This window comes from Zalophus californianus, chromosome 4 (assembly GCF_009762305.2).
Source record: "Zalophus californianus isolate mZalCal1 chromosome 4, mZalCal1.pri.v2, whole genome shotgun sequence".
NCBI lineage: Eukaryota > Metazoa > Chordata > Mammalia > Carnivora > Otariidae > Zalophus > Zalophus californianus.
This window is the reverse complement of record NC_045598.1, coordinates 130,418,420-130,436,868: the sequence shown is the minus strand read 5'-3', so window position 1 is coordinate 130,436,868 and position 18,449 is coordinate 130,418,420. Positions and strand designations below refer to the sequence as shown.

The 18,449-nt window shown below is 41.0% G+C and overlaps 1 protein-coding gene across 9 annotated transcripts in view; it reads left to right on the top strand.

Moving 5' to 3' along the window:
• EYA1 (EYA transcriptional coactivator and phosphatase 1) overlaps positions 1-18,449 on the top strand; it is a 356,518-nt gene that overhangs the window by 316,360 nt on the left and 21,709 nt on the right. For all 9 annotated transcript variants that reach the window (XM_027582479.1, XM_027582545.2, XM_027582507.2 and 6 more), the window contains 4 exons: positions 15,651-15,709; positions 15,822-15,982; positions 16,949-17,063; positions 17,191-17,312. In XM_027582479.1, the coding sequence (XP_027438280.1) occupies positions 15,651-15,709; positions 15,822-15,982; positions 16,949-17,063; positions 17,191-17,312 (457 nt within the window). The remainder of the gene's footprint in view (positions 1-15,650; positions 15,710-15,821; positions 15,983-16,948; positions 17,064-17,190; positions 17,313-18,449) is intronic.

Sequence of the window (18,449 nt, the reverse complement as noted above, 5' to 3'; positions counted from 1 at the left end):
AATGATCCTCCAGTGATGGGGACACGTAAGGACATTAGTTAGAGTCCAAAGGCAGGGTGGCTCACTCAGGTTGAGGGAGAGGTGGTGGCAAGGCTGTGAGTGTCAGAGAAATGGCTTCCCAAGGAAGGGCTCTTTGACATGAGAGCGCATGGCATTTAGGGACCTGGCTGAGTAGGTGTGAAGCACAGAGCGCGTGCCGCGGTTGTGAGGTCAGAGGATAGAAAGGGAGACTGGAACCAGGTCATGGAAGGCTCTGTACACTCTGCTGAGGAAGCTGGAGTTCACGTGGAATGCCAACAGTAATCAGTAAAGGATGTTTAGCATGACTGTAGACGTGCATTGCATCATGAAGTCAAAGGTGTCGATAATCTAACTGAGAAATCACCAGGGTTTCCCTGCAAGAACAGAGAGTACAGGGCCAGATGTGAAAGCTCAGAAACTGGTTTGGAAAGATTGGGGAATATATTCAACATAAGGGGTAGGGAAGCAAGAATCTTACTTTCTGGCTTGAGTAATCAGGTAGAGATTTAAAACCCCAGGACGGTTAGCTGTCTTGGGAAGGAAGGTGGCAAATTCAGTTTTGAGGTGTTGGACTTGAAGTGTGCGTTGGACAGACAGGTGGAATCCAGCACGTGGGCTACATGCGGATCTGAGGCTCAGAAGAGAGAACTGAGCTGCAAGTCATCACCCTCGAAAGTGGTTAAGATTGCCCAGGAAAGGGTGCCTGGGTGGCTCAGTTGGTTAAGCGACTGCCTTCGGCTCAGGTCATGATCCCGGAGTCCTGGGATCGAGTCCCACATCAGGCTCCCGGCTCAGCGGGGAGTCTGCTTCTCCCTCTGACCCTCTCCCTTCTCATGCTGTTTCTCTCTCTCTCTCTCAAATAAATAAATAAAATCTTTAAAAAAAAAAAAAAAAGATTTCCCAGGAAGGAATGCACTGGATAAAAAAGAAAAGTTATTTCAGAGCAGGGGTCCCTCTGTGAAATTTTTGTTCGGAAACTGAGAATCCAAGCGTATGTTGAAGATTCCTGATTTGGAAAATGGAATGAATGACTCATGTAACGCAAGAGTGGTCCATCTAGCACCCTGATTGTTAAGCTGCCCTTGAAACAGTCTTCCTGGTTTTGCCACAGTCTCTTTATTCTGAAGATGAAGCTGCGGGGAGGTGGCATGGTCTGAGGAATGAGGGAACCCTTCAGGGATGGAGAGACCAGAGTTCAGTCCTTGCTTCCGACTAATGTGTGACCTTCACATGGTCAACCTGACAAGCCTCAGGGGTGGTGCAAGGGTGCAGGGCAGTGAGGAGATAACAGGATCCGGAGCCCCTTGGGGGAGTTCCATCCATAAATAGGAGTACCATCCTTCTTTGAGTCGAAATACCGCTTCACCTTTCACAGAGCTGGCTGGATGGCTGTCAGTTTATTTAAAAAATCCTGTGAAACTGACCTGTTGGTGTCACATATGACAGACTTTTCATTTAGATTCTTGATTTTGACAGGTGCTCGCTAATCTTGAGTCTGGGAGAGAGTCACTATTTTGTAAAGTCAGATTTTACTCAGTTAGCTTCATAGGAAGTTTGCTTAGGACAGAAAGGAATTTTTTTTTTTCTTTCAGATTGACTAGTGCAGGAGAAAGCCTGTAACTTCAACTTCCCCCAAATGTGTCTAAGTTGCAGTCCCTGGAGACTTCTCCTGTTTCAGTGCAGTTACAATAGAGCCTCTATGCGAACAGCATTTCTAAGGAAACGCTTTCTAAATCCTGGATTCTTCTCGCTGCTAATTGTGTGCTTCTCCTTTGTGGGGCAGGTGGAGGGTCAGGGCAGGGGAGAGGATGCTGTTTTCATCCACATTATTTTGCAAATTTGTTCACCTCCTCAAAAATAATTGAGTAAGAATTATCTCCTGGTCTTGGCATTCTGTCAGAAAGTTGAAGGGAGCTCTTATGTCCAAGATATCTCTTCAACTGGTGGGAATTGTTTGTCTTAAACACATATTGCCACCCTACTGGACTTGGAGATAAGTTAGATCCGTCAAGCAAAAAATCAGTAGCTTGGAAAATTAACAGTTGAAAGGTAGTGTTTTGCAGGTACATAATAAGAACATGTGGAGTTATGGTGAAATACAAATATTTTCTCTTTTTAAAGTAGGAATTATGACATTTACTTGCTTTAAAATGTAACAAAAATCACTTAAAGGGCAAAAATGAATATTTCACTCCACTTATGATCACGTACCTATTAAAATGGTCTTAAGCAGAAGTCACTCTTCATTGGCCCAAGGCCTTACAGAGACTGACAAGAAGGGCTCTCCCCAAATCCAAGAGAATGTGTAAGACTTTGTATTTAAGTTGAGGCAAGAACCGAATGGATTTTGTAGAACTATTTTTAGTGATAACGGCAAACAAGATGAAGGTAGTCCCATTCTCAGGGAGCTTAGCATCGTGGAAGCGCAGAATAAGAGTGGTGTGAAGCATGGGTAGTCGGAAAGGTGAGGTTGACACGCAAACTGCCTTCGAAGGATTAACAGAAATCCACAGAACTGCATGGGGTGGGCTCTGGAGAAGAGTGTTCTAAGCAGAAAGTATATCATGAACAAGGCTCTGAGTGATAAAATTATCAATTGAGAAAGATAATAATATTGCCTAAGGAGATAAATGAATGTCATAAACCTGTCAAAGCAAGTTCTTCACAGTGGCCCCCTTGCTTAAACAGTCTTACTGTGCTGTGCACCAAACATGACTTTAGATGCTTAAAATAGAATTATAAGGAGAACTGACAGTTGTTGCCCTGCTAACTTTGATAGTCCAAAACAAATATTGGGAAATGATCAGCCATTCCTTGGTTAAAAGAAATATGAAACATGTACAACATGGAATATTAGAACAATTTAAAAGATAATACAGATGATTAATATAAAAAGATGTTTATTACATATTGCTGAGCGGAGGGGAAAGTAGCCACAAAACATTTATCTGGTTCGACCTGCTCTTTGGGAGTGTCTACCCCTCTGACACTGTAAGCCTTGTGAAGACTGTGAGGAACTTTGGACAGTTGAGTCAGTAGAAGGAGGGCAGGAAGGACAAATTTAACAGTGGTTACTTCTGAAGGATGGGATTAAAGTTCCTTTTATATGCTTTTTTGGTTTCCATGTGTTTTCTACGTGAGTATGTATTATGATCAGACAAAATAAATCTCTTTTCATAAAACTGCTTTCTAACACTTCTGTCACATAAGGCAGCAACATTCTCACTTACCTTCTGGTTGGGTCCTCAATTCCATCATAACTAAATTCTGTCAGATGATCGGAAGGGTTTCATTCCGTACCATCTGTGTGCTCGGACTGCATCAAGAGGAAATAGACAGAGGTAGGGCCCTGTTTAGAAAATAAACAGCGAGAAAAAGACCCATGAGAAGTTCTCTCTTCCTTCCAAGAGTTTATTATCTGGTGGGATCCTTATCTATTTAAGTCTTCCTTCCCTTATTCAGCAAATGTAGAGTTTTGGGGAGGATTGGAAATCACATGTAATACTGTACCTAACACATAGTAGGCTCTCAATAATTGTCACTACTGTTATTCAGACAGTGGGTTACAGAGCATACATCAGGGGTTGGGGAAAAAAAACAAAAGGCAACTAAAAGTTTAACAGAGGAATTGTCTTGACCAGGAGCGAAAGGAGAGGGAAGGCACACCAGCAACCAAAAAACACCAACGATCGTCTGGTAAAGAGGAGTGGAGAGGGCCAGGCTCATTGGACCTGGCCTGGCAGAAGCACACAGGGGCACAATGGGATGGGAGGGGCACACAGACAGACATGGCATTGGATAGGCAAGGTGAAGGCTCATCATAGAGGCCCTCGGATGCCCAGCTGCCTCAGAATATATTGGTTCCAGTTTCGTTTTTCCAAAGTACCCATTGATCACTGTCTGGTTAAAAGGCAGAGACAGAAAAGGAAGTGAAATGTATTTGCCTGCTTCCAAGAAGCTTATACTCCCTGTTGGAAATTATATTTTCGGGGAGAGCAAAACCTACTTTGGGAAAAATGTATCTGAAGGTGAAGGGTGAAAGGAGATGGACTAGCAGCAGGATGAATTCCATTTTGCACTGTCATAGCTTTAAAAGAATTCTAGTTCCTTCCCTGAGAGAAAATTATAGTGACGCTCACCTGTACCCTCTCTCTTTAACCCTGTCAGGTTTATCAAGCCTTCCTGGTGATATCTGTATCTGATTTTCGTGTGCTTGGTGCCTGGTGTATAAACAGGCAGGCAGTCAGTCATTATTAGTTGAGTGCATGACCAACTAAATAAAAGAATACAGAATGTGTGTCCCATGTATTTTCTAGAGATCGTTCCAGAGTTAATATTATAATATACGTAACATAAATGCTCTATTAGTGGTATATAATATAAACAACCAAATTTATAATTAACAACGAAATCATGATTATCTGTCACTTTAAATATTTGTGGGAAAAGGGGTGGTTTGCTAGGGAGTGAGAATATGAGTAAGCAGGAAATTTTTCCCTAGTTTTCCTTTCAGGCACCCACTCCTTCTCCCCAACCCCCATTGACACCCAATGATTTGGGGCACACCAGAGCTTCCCATGCTGGAGGAAATCTATGATAGAATAGTTCACACCAAAGTAATAGAACTTAAATAATTTACTCTTATCTGAAGTCTTTGTCATAAAAGAAGAAGCAAAGGGAATGATTTCAGGGGGCAGATTTCAGATGATAATACTTGGAAGAGAAGAGAGCATTTTTTGAGGAAGAAAGTGCACTTTCAAAGGTCCTCACTTCCCCACGAGGGGCTGACATGAAAGGTGACATGGAACCTTCTAGTAGCTCACAGAACCCTTTTTTTTTTTTTTTTTAAGTGCCTGTATCTGGTTCTGCATACTTTTATCTCCAGAGTCAGGAGTAACAGAAGAAATTGGCTTGAAGAATTTTTATCAATTTATTAACTAAGGATGCTATTCTGAGTTACACATTCTTTTATAGAAAACAGGATTTTTTATTATAAAATTATCGGGCTGTATGATATAAGTCAAATTAATAAATTGAGCTCTTTTAAACTTTTAAGTTTCACTCCCACCCTTGCAAAAAGGAGTCACCTAAAAAGAAAATTACTTTCACGATCTCTGTAAAAATTGTATTGAGGTATGGTTTGCAGTTAAATGAAGATGGAATAGTGATAAACTGGAACTAATATTTGTTGCAAATATTTAATTTCAGAGTAAAAATTGCTCCAAAAAAAAAAAAAAACGCTCTCTTCAAACATGACCTATTTTTTTTTTTAAGATTTTATTTATTTATTTGACAGAGAGAGACACAGCAAGAGAGGGAACACAAGCAGGGGGAGTGGGAGAGGGAGAAGCAGGCTCCCCGCTAAGCAGGGAGCCCGATGTAGGGCTCGATCCCAGGACCCTGGGATCATGACCTGAGCCGAAGGCAGACGCTTAACGACTGAGCCACCCAGGCGCCCCTGACCTATTTAATAGTATAGCTTGAGTCCCTTGTTTTGTTTGTGATCACAACAGAAATATCCCGTGTAAATTAAAACTTCCAGTTAAATGCTTTGTGAATAAATTGGTATGGGATTCATTTTCCTCAAATGGCAGTGAGAGCTACAGAAAAGTGATTGCAGAAAAGGATAAAAGGGCTCCTGGTTGGAATATTTTTCCATGCTTCTGGCAGCAAGTTTGCAATAAAAAGAATGATTTTTATGAGAATGTGATTATTCACAGCAAGATGAGAGTTGGTGTCACTATGAAAAATTCTTCTTCAGTAGATGCTCTCAGCAGGAATAATAAATCTAAAAGAAAGGCAACAGGAATCACAAAGAACACTGTTGCCAATGACAAATGATGTTTGCCAAATGATGAGCAAACCCATTGACCACTGAGAAATCAGTTCAGCAGTAAATCAAAGGCTTATTCTTAAGAGTAGTTCTGACTCACCATTCAGAAGGATGACATTTATATTACATTATATGCTGTTTTCTTTGTTTTTAAGTTCTGAAATATTTTGAACATTAAGTCCGCCTTGAATCTTTTAATACATGAAAAATCACATGATACAATTATAAATATGATATTTTTAGGATAAAATTGTATAACGCAGTTTGACATATTATCAACCACTAATCCAACTGCCCTATTTTGTCTTTGAAGGTCTGCAACATTTTCAGTGGCTCCTCCACAAATTTGTAAAATGCCCTATCTTCTGATATTAATTGGATCATAAATGAAGCTATGTATTTGGGCCTACACCTCTTGTGTATAATACCATGTAGGGGTGTAGAATGCACTGAACATAACTTAAACAATAAAAGATGGATCTTGTGGCATTAGATAGAAGGGATTCACTATATCCTTAACTTTTTAAGAAGGAAAGAAATTATGTGTTGATATAATTAGATCACATGTAATATAAGCTAAAAATATCAATTAAATTAACCCATTAATCTGGTGTTGAGCAGTTTTAAATAAGCCTATTTTATTTTTAAAAAGCTTATTTTCAATTCTTTCTCTTTCTCATCTTAACGTTCAGAGTGTGAATAAAGACAAATATATTTAATATAATCATGTGGTAAAGAAGGTATTCATGGTGAGAAAGAAGGAACTCCAAGCAGACTGAAGTTGACATACCGTATTTATTAACACTGTACTTACTTGCTAAAAAGGAACTCTCTTCATGTAATTCCTTTGGGATCCTTTGAGCAATGTGTTAAAGTGGTATTATGATGACATCTTGTTTGTAATGAGCACATTCTAAAATTAATATAAAAAATACTTAAAAATTTGAAACTTTTTTCTTTATTAACAGTAGCTTGAGCTTTCTATAAATTTTTATGTAGTGATCTGAAATATTTATCATAACTTTGTATGTATACAAATACATAGCTTAAGCACTTCAGTTTATCTTTTGCTTTCATATGCCATCTTCAGGAACTTTCAGTAAAGATTTTATTCTCTAAATATGTTATGAATATTCCTCTAAACAGAATCAGACGGAAATCGTAATATCTTCTTACCTTTGTTGAAACTGCTGTAATTCAAATCCTGAGTTTCAAATACGAGTACCCAGGTCTCCTAGCAAATGTAAACATAATTCTAGTAAAATCTCTCTCTCATTCTGATAACCTCGACAGGATATTGTAACATTAAATATATTAAAATACTGTTTTTGTAAGTAAGACATGGTAATTAAAAGCAGTGTATGTCTCTGCAAGTTACACTTTATGACCAAATCTCAAAAATAGATGTTAAAGTGCCTCTTACTAGTTTCTGAGATTTGAAATTCTGTCTCCCCCCTCACCCCATTGGCTGCTATGGTTGTGTCCTCCTATTCCTGTGAAAACAGAGATATTTAGATACTGACTTAGAATACACATTGGCGCCTATGCTATGCTGAGTGGATAATCTAGAGTGAGAATTGAAAGATGAATTTGTCCAGGTATGTTCTAATCCCTTAACTTGCATTTCCCAAAATTGTCAAACAGAATGAGGCCAGTTTCAAAACACTCCTCTGTGCCTTAGCCATGCACCCTTTTCTTTTGTAAGAAAGCTTTGCGGTGGAAAAGCAAGGGAATGGGAGGGTAACAAGGTGCACCCCAGACAGGCATGACAGGTCCTGGCCAGCTGCGCGTGGGGCTGCAGGGCTGCGAACGGCGCACCCCATTTCCACTTGGCCGTGCTGCAGGCTCGCATCCAGTCCTCGATGGTGAGCACAAGGGCACAGCAGTGCGTCAGCTCTTTAGTATGTCTGTTTGAAAGTGCAGTGAGGGCTTTGCCACACCTTTAGAAACACATTGCAATCATATTATTCCACATCAGTAAGTACAAAAACACAGTGCATTGATTCAACAGTCTCCTTTTTACAGAAAGAAATGTACAAGTAAAAACCTGGCTTCTGCAAATTGATGAACTCAGAATTTCTTAACTACAGAGACTGACATACTCAATATAATGGTCAATTTAGAAGCAGCATTCTTACCAAAAAAAAGAAAAAAAAAGGCAGCATTTTTCACCTCTCTCCCATCATTTGGCTTGTTTCTGGACCACCCCTTCTCCCTAAACTTCTGAATCACACTGGATCTCTAGGGCTGATCCATTTTACCTTATTTTCCCAGAGAAGTTATAAAAATATCTAGGGAGTCAGGAGTTACTTCCAAAAGCCGCTCTGGAAATCACTCCCTTAAAACCTCTGTCCCTCAAATACTGGTCACCCAGTAATGCCATCTGTACAATTTTAGACTTTCTGTGAGAAGGAGGGTAGTGTGGGCAGATCCACAGGGGGGTGGCTCGCCCCCCCCTCTTTTTTTTCTTTTTAAAGCACTGCTAATCACTTGTCAAAATAAAGCGTTCGGACAGTCTGTGTGTTTGTCTCAAAAGTACTGGAAATACCTCTGTACTCTGTATAATTAGACATTTTTGCGTCGGGAAATAAGAGGAAAACTTCTTGCTGGTCACTTGTGGATGTCTAAGGTATCGAGCAGGTCTCTGTGTTGTTCCGTGGGGAGGCGGGAGCAGTGGATGTAATAGCTTGATGACGGATAGGAGGGGACAGAGCACCCACCGATCATTTCCTCTGCCTTGGCCAATCCGGCCGGCCTCAATAGGCACGCTGATGTATACAGACACAGTGAAAATAGCTCGTTCTCTGGCGACTCTCTTTTTCCTTTCATTTTTACTTTGTAAAGGAAGGTATTGAAACAATTAGTGGGCAGTATGGTGTTAGTTTCCTCGTGGTAAATTTGGAAAATGGAGCAAATGGAGACTCGATCAGCAGAATCTGGGCTTGTGTAACTCAACTGCTCCAAGGACGTGTTTGTAACATTTTTATATTGTTCCCTTTCATAACAGGCAGTCTGCCTCAGTCTTCTCAGAGTCTCTGTTTATTCAGAGATTTTAGGTTTACTTGGAGTTTATGTTTCTAGTGTCATGTTCAGAGGTATAGTGCCTCCACGTGCCGGCTATTACATCACTGTGCTTGGCATAGATAATAAGACCCATTGTAACTGTCTTAATTCTTTTTATTAATTTTCCTAAACTAGCTTGAATGGTATGGTGTTTTTTTTTTACATAATTATGGCACAAGTGAAAGGCTTGGAGGAAAAGTACAACCACTACAGTATCAAAGCAGAATAAATATTTGCAGAAAAATTCTGCCATAACTTAATATTTTGCATATGAGCCTCTGTACAAAATCTGAGTTATTCCTGGGGCTTGGTCCAAAAGAACATGTCTGTGGCCCGGCCCTGGAAGGCCAGAGATGATGACGGATCAGAAAAAGGTCAGCTTGAGTTGCAGTGCCAAAAATAATGACAGAAGGGACCAAAAAGGCAGAATAACAGTGCAACCAGAGTTCTGAGAGGGAATGTGCCTTTGCCGCATGGCTGTGAGATCGTACCCCATGTGGCTTTCTTCATATTCCCAACACCAGGGCTGGTATTCGGCTGCTTTATGTGTTGGCAGTTTTCCCCAGCCATCCATGAGAGCATTTTAGAATCCGGCCCCATGAGTGCTTAGATATCTGCAAGCAGAGGGCCAGTAGTAACTAAAGCTTGCGAATTTTATTTATTTTACTCCTCTGCGAAGCACAGGCCTTGGGACCTAAAGGGAACGCCAGGCAAGTGTAAACTCTGGTCATTTGGTTTGTGGTGTTTATCTGCAAGATGACTGTAGAACCCTGTCGCAGAGAATAGAGGTGGCAGGCTGGCACCTGCGGGCTCAGCGCTGCGCTTCTGAGTGTTGCCATCTGCCTAGCCAGATCCTTTCTGGGCCTCCGGCCTCCTCCTCAGGACATGCTTTGTCAAACGCTAACACCTATGCTCTCACCGCCTACAATCGTGCTCTGTACCCTCCACGCCTGGCAAAGGCCCAGTTACCACAGTGGCTCTCCTTCTGGGACGATTTCCCTCTGAAGTGCCAGTCACTGGAAGCCCCACTGGTGAGATGCAGGGCTGAGGCTTGTCCTGGAAGATGGAGGACTCCCATCGGAGCTCCAAGCTGGGAGAGGGGGCCGTGGTGACAGTTGCTGGGCCCAGGAGGAGTGGGGCAGGCGAAGGGGAGGATATGTTTTGTAGCTGAAGTCTCCTGAGCTCCAAACAAGCCACAAAGGATCTAGATGGAGGCAGCTGTGGGCATCATGTGAAGCGGGTGAGGAGGAGACCATGAGCTGGGGGGTCACAGACCTAGTATCTCAGCACTTACCTTACTTAACTTTTCTGAGTCTTCATGTTTTATATCTGTGATATAAAATGGGTTATACCATTGCATACTAGTCCACTTTCACCATAAATTGGTAACACTAATTCAGCTCAACAAGAAGGAGGAATGTCTGTGAGGGAGAGAAACCGTGTGCCTGCCTCTGCAGGGTCTCCACAGAAGTGTGAGAAATGACTTATTGAGGAGCGCCTGGGTGGCTCAGCTGGTTAAGCGACTGCCTTCAGTTCAGGTCATGATCCTGGAGTCCAGATCCTGGACCGCGCAACGGGCTCCCTGCTCAGCAGGGAGTCTGCTTCTCCCTCTGACCCTCGTCCCTCTCATGCTCTCTGTCTCTCATTCTCTCTCTCTCAAATGAATAAATAAATAAATCTTGAAAAGAAAAGAAAAGAAAAAAAGAAAGAAAAGAAAGAAAGAAAAAGAAAGAAAAAAGAAATGACTTATTGAGTAGTTTGCCACCACTTTGGGGAGGGAGGAATATACTCTTCAAGGGGTACCAAATGTCAAAATAGGACATTTAATCAAGTGTCAACGGCTCTTGTTGCCCTGGTGCTTTAGGATTTCTAAAAAGGGTGAGGCCAACCTCAGGTTGCTTTAGCAGTAATCTAAATTCGGTAATTAATTGTAAAATTTTCCTAGTGAAGGATAGTCACAACTTGGCCTAGCACTGGCCCTGACTTTTTGAGAATTTGTGCTATGTTGGTGTATATGAAAATTGATTAAATAAAAATGTTAATTACATATGCCTCTACTATAGACTGACACAGAGGCTTTATGCAAAAATGTTGCTGATTTTGACCTCCCTTTGAAAAAAGCCATTATCAAAAAATAACTCTTTTCCCACCTCTCGATCCTTGCCAGCTCCCATAGCAATTCTCAAGTCTGTAACTGAGAGGGTAACAAAAACCATCCCGTAAGGGGAGGGGACGTGCTTGCCAACTCCAGAGAGTTCCCTTGCATGTCTGGGAACTAAGTCTGGGCTCTTTCCTAGAGAGAAGGACAGCTTTCCCGGTAAGTGCCACCTTCCCCCACCCCACCTCACCACCATGCATAAGTAGTGGTCTGGCATCCGCAGTCTGGGATCAAAAAGCTATGTTTTGTTTCGGTTACCACAGTTTCAGTGACTGTGAACCATCTCTAGCGAGTCTGCCATTTATCTCTCGATTGCTTTCATCACAAAAGCATCGAGGATAAATGTTGGGCCGGCCGGCCCTCCCCCACCTAGCAAAACACAATTTAAGTTTTTCAGACCTTGGCAGCTCTTTTAGACTAAATGGAATTCAGCCATTCAAGCAGGAGGATGTTCCTTTGAATGTTCCTCAAGGCGGTTCTGCAGCATTTAGTCCCATTGTAATTTATCACATGTGTAGTTAATTAACTTCTGTCTTTCCTGCTAAACTGTACGTGCCTTGAGGGCAGGGGCTGATAACAGGATGCTACTTCCCAAGTCAGCTCCTTGCTGTCACCTGCTAGCCGTTGTAACTCTTCCCGCCTGATGCCTGATCTCCTCCCTGTGCCCCCCTCCTGCCTCATCCTCCAGCACACCAGGTTCTCCCGCCTCAGGACCCTTGAATGTGCCCTTTCCTTGGCCTGCAGAGCCATTCCCCAGACCCTACACAGCATTGCATCATTCCCTTGCCTGCTGTATTTTTTTCTCCTTAGCAGTTATCAGCACCTAACTTATTACACATTTTGCATATTTTCTTGTTTGGGAGTTTCCCCCACTAGAATGTGTTAGTTCCAAGATGGTAAGGATTTTTATCTGTTAAATGTTGCATCCTTAGCATCTGGAACATAGTAGCCCCTTGATTAATAATAGGATACATGAATGAATAAATGACCACTTTTCTAAGCTAAGGCACCCATTAGCCAGTTCAGATGGGTATTGAGTGTGGAATCTACCAGGAGTCCTGAGAAGTACTACCTCCTTCCCAAATGAGGCCCCCAGCCAGATCCCCAAACACGATAGGGCTACCTGGGGCATCTCCAGCCTCAACGGGACAGGTTAATTTATAAAACCTGCTAAGCTGGCTGACCTGGCAGTAATGGGCCTGAGACATGGGAATGCTAGGCAAAGACTTGGCCTCAGTAATGACTTCAGTGCCTTAAAACCCTATTGTGGACTTTTTGGTGATTTATTTCAAAAATATGTTTTCAGCACATTCAGTCTTTTTAGAATAAAAACTTCCTTTTCCCATGGCATTCTATATGTTCTGTACTCTGTATTAAGTAGCAAAGTAGGGTTTTTAGGAATATGTCTTGGTGCCTAGAAGTATGGGTAGCTTCCATTCTTGTTTTCTGTGTCTATAGATTCTACCAGTGGGCTTTAAATTTTGTCATGTTGTTTCAGTGGGTCCAGAACTCCTGCTCCCCTCCTTCAATTATCTAATTTTCTGAGTTTAAAACAGATTTAGAGACTAAAAAACAACAAAGTCCAGAAAGCAAACATGAAAACCTAAAATTACGCCCTTAAGAAGACAAGCAAAAAACTAGATAGCTTCCAAAGAAAAGGGGTGGGGGGAAGGACAGTCTCATCCCAGTGGAGGAGAGAGAATTTCAGATGTCAGGATGCAGGGAAATGCAGTTTCTAATTTGAGAGTAGATGCACTTAGAAAGATTTACATATTCCACATGTATCGAGATAGTTCTGTATTTTAATATTCTCTGTTCTTTGAGGCATTAAAAATTTTAATAGGTAAACATCAAGATAGTAAAATAGTTTTTCATCAAAATAAAAACCTATTTCCCGAGAGAGTTCTACCCAGATGTAGAAGCTCCTACCAAGACTTGGTTGCCAAATCTTCCGTATTTCTCTTATCGATCCGAAGTTTGTGCAGCTTAGTATTTTTCTATCGTTAAGTGACACGGACAGTTCTGAAAACATATTTTACATGACTTTGTCATGGTTTCTTTTTATTCCTGGGGTAACCAATTAGGCCCTTTAAAAAATGCTCCTGATGTTTGCATCTATTTTCATGAAAATCATTCCACGGAGCTATTCTCCTGATAAAGAATGAAGATTTCCTTGTTGCCGCCACACCAGAGTTGATCAGATCTCTGCGAAGTGAGTTTGGTGTCTGCAGGTAGAAACTCAAAGCTGTTGACGCTCAATTAGAGAGGTAACCAAGATCCCGAACAGTCCTTCAAATGAGGGCTTCAGCCTTGGGAACAAAAAGACTTGGATAAAGCTGGCGGGAGAAAACAAATACAGGATGTGAGAGGACAATAGCAACAATGGAGTCATTAACAGTCCCTGGAGGATAACTGGCTTCTGTTAGTCACGGAGATTTACAACTGCATTCGTTTAAGAAAAGCCTCTCAACACCCTGCCTTTCCAAGGAATTCTCCCCACCCCTAGAGTTAACCAAGTAACTTGTTAAGTCAGCTTTGGTGTGATTCCTTGAATTAAACTCTTTTTAATGGAGCTTTTCTTCTTGGACTTCCTCACCCTCCACCTCCTGTTTCTCCCAAAAGAGAAGAATCTTCCGTTGTGGCGCTCTGGCTTTTTGAGTTTTTCTGTTTTTGTTTGGCGGGGGGGGGGGGAGTGCACTTTTTGGTTTGTCTTGGTTTTCTCGTCTGTTTTGTACACTCAACCATGCACCCTAAAAGAGTTGTTTACCAACAACATAAAAATGTATTTCTGGCTAGATAAGTGGCAGAAATGTCTACACTCATGATTTAGGCACTCTTTAAACCCGGAATAAGTACCTCGTTGAAAAAACACAACTATCATTCATCTTCTGAAATATGATTAAATTAATAACTCCGAGAAGTCCCCAAACATGTTTTCCAGGAATTACCTGTTTTTAAAAATGTTAAATTCACCGTCCACATGTGCGGCCTCCTAGACTCGCTTTTCCTCTTTCTTATCTGAGGTTATAGACCTCAGGAGAGCAGGGGAGGGTTACAAGGTCAAAGTCTTTTCCTCCTTGGAACTTGCTGCTTGCTGGGAGGCGGTTGCCTGGAAAGTAGATGCTTTAGAGAAGAGGTTGGGGGGTCACAATTTTAATTCTGTTAAGCAACAGCTGGTTTGAGTTTCTTTCCCCTTCTATCTCCTGCTCCCTTCCTCACAAATCCATGGAGAGAAAAAAATTTGTTCGGAAGGAACCCACAACATAAAAATACACCTTGTATTACTGTGGCGCTTTATGACTGTCATCTTTGTTACAAATTGTATGTTGAGCACTATATGGATAGGCTAGAGTTTACAAAATTATACAGGAAATATAACCAGCGCCTTAGCCAAAAGAACCTTTTAAAATACAGGATACATACCTGGAAATCTTTTAATAATATTTTTAAACTAAAACTTTTAACGAAAATAAGTATGACAAAATAAGTATGGGGTATTCAGAGCCTGACTGCAAAGAATCATGACTGAATTATTGAAGCACGCCAAAGTGTGGGTGCCTTGTCTCTGGGTGGGAGACCTTGTTGTGTGTCTCCAAATTAGTATGCCATCATTTGTTCAACAAATGTATACTGAGTGTCTGCTCCTCACACAGCTATGCTAGGGGCTGGGAACATAGTGGTGAGAAGTCGGGGTGTTCGTATGCAAACAGGTGCATATTCATCAACTCAGTCCAGTAGAGCTGTAGTCCAAAATCACAGCCTCCTATTCTAAACAGTTTACATGTGGTTTGGGGTTTACAAGTCAGCTCTGTTCACGTAACATTATTCTATAATAAATCCATAAATCCAACACACTTAAAAGGAATATATAATAGTGAAACAGTTAAAAAAAAAAAGTAAAAAACATCACATGGTTTTATTGTTTTTATTCGGGTTTTGAAGTCTCCCATGGTTTCTTCCTCCTACACACACACACACACACACACACACACACACACACACACACACACACACACACACACACACACACACAGAATAAAACTCACATCTCAAATCAATGGCAAACCAGTAACAGATTTTTTCGTCTGGGTTCTTCAGCACACTGGCCTCAGGCTCTGTTGGTGTGTGGCTCAACAGCAATCAGAGGTCATAATTTCATTGGCAGTTAGCATCAGGTTTAATTTTTCTAGCATGTTACATTTACCGAAATGTCTGGTTTCAGTTATGCTTGGGCATTGACTGAATCAGCTTTGAGCAGCATGATGTCTTCAGGTACCTGAGGTTTATGGAACACATATGCTAATTGTTTTCAATCACTTTCCTTTCTAAACACAAAAATGTGTTTTCTGAAGCTGAGTAACAGTAGTCCTTAAGGACGTTGCTTATTTTTTGTTAAAAGAAGACCTGAAGTAGGCAAAAATATCAACTTAACAAGACTGACACCTACTGATTGACATTGTTGAAAAACAGTCCAGTGAAAGTTCGGGGAGTTTTTAAACAGCTGTGTGTGATTTTTCAAAAAAAAATTAAGATGCTCCCTGAAAATGAACCTGTACCATTTTAATTGCCTTTTAGGAATGTGACCAAGTTCATATAGATGATGTGTCTTCAGATGATAATGGGCAAGACCTAAGGTGAGCATGTTGAAATGTGAAGCGGTTTTCTCCATTTTATAGTTTAACGGCTCAGCTAATGGAGATGAACTTTCTGTTTGGTTAATGATGGGCTTTTCTTGCATCTAAATAGCACATATAACTTCGGAGCAGATGGCTTTCCTGCTGCAGCCACCAGTGCTAATTTATGTTTGGCAACCGGTGTGCGGGGTGGTGTAGACTGGATGAGAAAATTGGCTTTCCGCTACAGACGAGTAAAAGAGATCTACAATACCTACAAAAATAACGTTGGAGGCAAGTAACCACCACCAGGATCTTACTGGATTATTAAGATAGTCTAGCTAAAATTCTCCAAGGACACACACTTACGCATCACACTTTTTTTTGGATATCATAACTTTTTTAGAGCGGTTTTATCTGACCTGTGATTATTCTGCTGTGATTTAGTGACAGGAATGTTAGATTTGAGCCAGGCACCCTGGCTAGTCTTATCTAGTCCTGGCTGCGTTCCTTCATAGTGTGTGGGACCTGGAGTCAGTTTCTTGACTTTTCTGATACTCATTTGTCCTTCCAAGGAGGTGTGGGATTAACTACCTTTGGCCAAATCACTTGAGATGGATTGTAAAGCTCATTCATCTGTGTTTCAAAATGCCTTTAGCTTACAAGGGAATATGTTGACTTAATAATGAAAAGTTTAGGGGTGTGTTGGTTTCCAGCATGGCTAAGTCCACATGCTCAAAAGATGACATCCAGAATCTTTTGCCTAGGCTTTCCTTTGGGTAGGAGTCATTCTGGGTCAGTCCCTCCCATAAGGTGGCATAGGTGACCATTGACAGATCCAAGTTTATATTCTGTGAGTTTAGCACCTCAGTTGAGTAGAAAAATATCTTCCCCAATAGATACAGCGAAAGTTCCAAGACTGACTTGCACTGGCCACACTGCGGTCATACACCTACCCTGGGAGCCAGAGGGTAGCGTTGGCTCTGTCCAAACTCCATGATTAGAGGAATGGTGTGAGCCGACTCCTCAAAAAGAGATGACTTCTATAGCCAGGGGAAGGGATGCTAGGAATGCAAAATCAACAGATATTTCCAACAATACTAAATAAATATGTGTCAAATGAATGCTAATCAGTGAAAAATTACCTGATCTACTATAAAGCTTGAGGGTGATATTAGGAGTGGTATTAAATGTTTATTATTTATAAAGTTGACTAGACACATCGGTAAGGAAGGAATTCCTGTGCTTTTAAATCCACAGGCCTGCTTGGTCCAGCCAAGAGGGAAGCCTGGCTGCAGCTGCGGGCTGAGATTGAAGCCCTGACGGACTCCTGGTTGACACTGGCTCTGAAAGCACTCACGCTCATTCACTCCCGGTAGGCTGTCCCCAAGTCACTCCATGGTGCTTTTGCTGGAAAACAGCCTTGGCTCGTATTTGTTCACTTTGGAGATTCATTTTTCAACAGCCTTCTTTCTTTTTTTTTTTTTTTCCGGTTCTCATAGGACGAATTGTGTGAATATTTTAGTCACAACTACTCAGCTTATCCCAGCGTTGGCGAAAGTCCTGCTATATGGATTAGGGATTGTATTTCCAATAGAAAATATTTACAGTGCAACAAAAATAGGTGAGCTGCTGTTGCTTGTTTTATACTCCACTCTTTCCCTTCAGGCTGGTAGAAATGAATGAGTAAAAGTAAATGAGACTTTTTTCATAATGCTAGGTGTCAGAAACCTAGAAGAAGAATTTAATTTTATTGTCAGCATTGCCTTTAGACATCAAGAGAAATATAAATCATAAGCCATACAGCTCAATTCAAAAAATATTACCTTACTGGCTAACATTAAGACCTATGCATTTTAGCTATTGTCAGTTGAGCATCAATTCTGGATTATTATCTTACTTGCCTCATAGATAACATCAACAAAAATATCTAATACACTAAAACAAATAGTAGTATAGAGATACACAAAGTATAAATGAAAAAATTCTAATAGCTTTCTTTAAATTATTATCACCGGAACTATATTTTTTTTGCTTTATTTTAATTCAATGTGTATAAACAGTTAAGTTCCCATTTTTGTTTGGAGATACCCAAAAAATTTAAGTTCTTGAAAGAAGGAATCATAGTTGGAGAAAGATGACTAATGTGAAAATTGGTTAGAATATAAACCAAGGCAGACTAAAAGTGAAATTAAAAAAAGACATGACTCCTGTTCTTACAGAATTCACCATCTAGTGGGGGAAGCAGACATCTAAATAACTGTAACATGACAAAGAAGTATGTAGATGAACTTTTTATCACATACTTAGTAGATGTGCAGAACTGTACTAAGCATTTTACATATTAAAATCAGTCTTCACAACCTTTCCATTTTACAAATGAGGACACTAAATCTCAGAGACTTAATTGTCCAAGTTAATAGCCAGTAAACATAAGGGTCAAACTAGGTCTGATTCCAGTGTCCAGACTCCTTTCCATACCATAGGGAGTTCTCTACCACTAAGTGCCTGAATGTGCACTTGAGTGAGGAAACATTCACTCCCACCCAGGAGGAGGCAGAGAGCAAGTGTCTGTGAATACTAAAAGGAAGAAATGTCATTTGAGCTGGGTATAGAAGGATACAGAAGAGTTTAGTAGGCAGATGGGCTAGTGAGAGCAAAAAACAGAGACCTTAAGACGTGTTCCCTGCTGAGAGACTTGTAAGTGGTCCTGGGTCATGGGAAGCTGAAGCTGGAAAGGTAGACTTAGGTCTAGACATAT